The sequence below is a fragment of the Sphaeramia orbicularis genome, unplaced genomic scaffold (assembly GCF_902148855.1).
Source record: "Sphaeramia orbicularis unplaced genomic scaffold, fSphaOr1.1, whole genome shotgun sequence".
NCBI lineage: Eukaryota > Metazoa > Chordata > Actinopteri > Kurtiformes > Apogonidae > Sphaeramia > Sphaeramia orbicularis.
Window position 1 is genome coordinate 144619 of NW_021941641.1, and position 2567 is coordinate 147185.

The window sequence follows — 2567 nt, forward strand, 5'->3', positions numbered from 1 at the left end:
GTATTAAAACAATCCAATTCCCTATAAATATCTATATAAATAATTTTCAGTGAGACTCAGTTGTCCAATCCACTGATAAAAACTGTATTTGGACAGTTTATCAGTGCTTATACATGTTATACATTCACAAAAATACATTTATTCAACATTTTTGTTGTGAAACCTCCTGTAATTACACAAGATATTTGTCAATTAACAAACAAGTTTGGTTCAACTGACAGAACTAATACTTCTGTTACCGTTAACTGTCAGTAATTTTATCTGGTTTTATTATTATTATTATTATTTTACAGTATTAAACTTTAAATAAACATTTAAATCTCACAAATAGAAAAGAAATATTTGTGAAATGATGATACATTTGCAAATGTAATTGGACTGTATTTTTCTGTGACAAAAGAAAAAAAATCTTTTAAAAAATGGAAATTTTCTGGTTCTTCACAGTTCCAGTTTTTTCCTGTTCTTTTCCATTTGACCTGTAAAATCACAGTCTGTTTGTGTCATTTCATCGATATTTTCCTGAATCTGAAAAATACAGGAAAATCTGTCAAATAAACAGTGAAACTTCTGTTCAGTTCCAGATGTTTTTTACAGTGTGCACCCTCAGAATGAACCCGCTGACCTCATTCAGAACCACTGTGTCCTCCACACCACCAGGTGGCGCACTGTGTGTGTGCGTGCGCGCGCGTGTGCACGTGTGTGCGAGGGTTCAAAAGTCGTGTGCGCGCGCAGCCGTGGCTCACTCCGGTGTTCGGTCCTCAGTGGGACACACGCGCACCGGGGCCATGCCGTCCCCCATCCCCCTGACCCGCCTGCTCCCCAAAGACCTCTACCCCTCCCTGGACGTCGGCACGTGCAGCAGCCCGCTGACGTCACAGCCTCCGCACCACGGCTCCACTCTCCAGGTGCCCCCCCCTCCCTTTGCCCAGCGGCTCCACGGCAGGGGGTCGGTCCGCCCCTGGTCCTCGGTCATCCACTGGAAGGCCCTGTCCGCCGCCGTGCCCGTGGGCTCGGGGGGGTTCGGCTCCGTGTTCCGGGCCCAGTACCTGGGGGACACGGTGGCCCTGAAGAAGGTCCAGCAGAGCCGGAAGAACCCGCTGGCGTCACGGCAGAGCTTCTGGGCGGAGCTTAACGCCGCGCACCTGAGACACAGGAACATCGTGCGCGTCCTCGCGGCCACCGCCTGCGTGCCCGCGGACCTGTTTGAGGACGGCTGCATCGGGACCATCCTCATGGAGTTCGTGGGAGGGGCGAACCTGCAGCAGGTCATCTACGCGTGCGCGGACCCGCTGGGGCCCGACAGGTGGCTCCGGTACGCCGCGGACGTCGCGCGCGGCCTGCGCTTCCTCCACTCTCACGGGGTCGCGCATCTGGACATCAAGCCGGCCAACGTGCTCGTGTCCGCGCAGGACGTGTGTAAGATCGCGGACTTCGGCTGTTCTCTGAAACTGGAGCGCGGATGCGAGGTGACGGCCACGAGCCCGCACCTGAGCCACGTGGGCGGCACGTACACGCACCGGGCACCGGAGCTGCTGCGGGGGGAGCCGGTGTCCGCGCGGGCAGACGTCTACTCGTTCGGGATCACCCTGTGGCAGCTGATGACCAGAGAGCCGCCGTTCACCGGAGACCGCCAGTGCGTCATCTACGCGGTGGTGGCGCGCGACCTACGACCGCCGGTGCACGAGCGGCCGGTGTTCCGGTCCGAGCCGGGCCGGTCCTGCGGGACTCTGCTGGGCCGGTGCTGGAGCGGACGGGCCCGGGACAGACCGAGCACCGACGAGCTGGTACCGGAGCTGGAGCAGCTGCGCGCGCACCTGCCCTCCGGTGTGGGCGGGAGCGCGGACCAGGACACCGGACCCTGAACGCATCAGTGCAGTTTGTGTGCCTGCAGACAGTCGGCCATCCCAGTGCCTGTGGAACATGGACGCCCTCTGGTGTGTGGAAGTGGAAGAACAGGTCTGGTTCCATCAGAACAGTTTCAGACTGGTTTTAGTTCAGTGTTTGTGTTTTATTAGTTTTTCATCGTCGTTGCTTCATTAGAATCAGTCCGGTTAGCGACAGGGTCATGTGACTGCTACTTCCGGTGTGAGTTTAGTTTTTATTTTCCATGTTTTGGTTTGTTTTCTCAGGCTGTCAATTGAAACTGTGAGTTTTATTTGTAATTGGAGCTGTGACGTGTACAGGTGATGGTTTTTCATTAAACTTATTTTTCTACTTCTGTCGGTCGTAGCTGTTTGTTTCCATGTTTCACCTTCAGAAGGAAAAAGTCTGGTGAGGAAAAACTGTTTCAGAAATAATCCAGTCTGATTAGTTTGTTCAGTTCATGGTTGTGGGTTTTATTTTCTGTGGGACTTTAAACATGTTTTTTTTTTTTTTTTTTTTATGTGATTCCGTTAAAACACTTCTTACTTAATCCAGTGTTTTTCAACCCTGGGGTCTGGACCCCACATGGGGTCGCCTGGAATTTCTAGTAATTGATAAAAAATGAAAACTTACTAATAAAAATGTACATTATATAGCCTAAATGTTGGCTAAAATCAATGTTTATTTGCAACATATTATAGCAA

The 2567-nt window shown here is 51.3% G+C and overlaps 1 protein-coding gene across 1 annotated transcript; it reads left to right on the forward strand.

Annotated features, from left to right (window-relative positions):
- The first annotated feature begins 713 nt into the window (after positions 1 to 713).
- On the forward strand, positions 714 to 2218 carry mos (v-mos Moloney murine sarcoma viral oncogene homolog). The gene has a single exon (XM_030130519.1). The coding sequence runs from the start codon at positions 786 to 788 to the stop codon at positions 1860 to 1862; it is 1077 nt and encodes a 358-aa protein (XP_029986379.1). The 5' UTR covers positions 714 to 785; the 3' UTR covers positions 1863 to 2218.
- Positions 2219 to 2567: the final 349 nt, after the last annotated feature.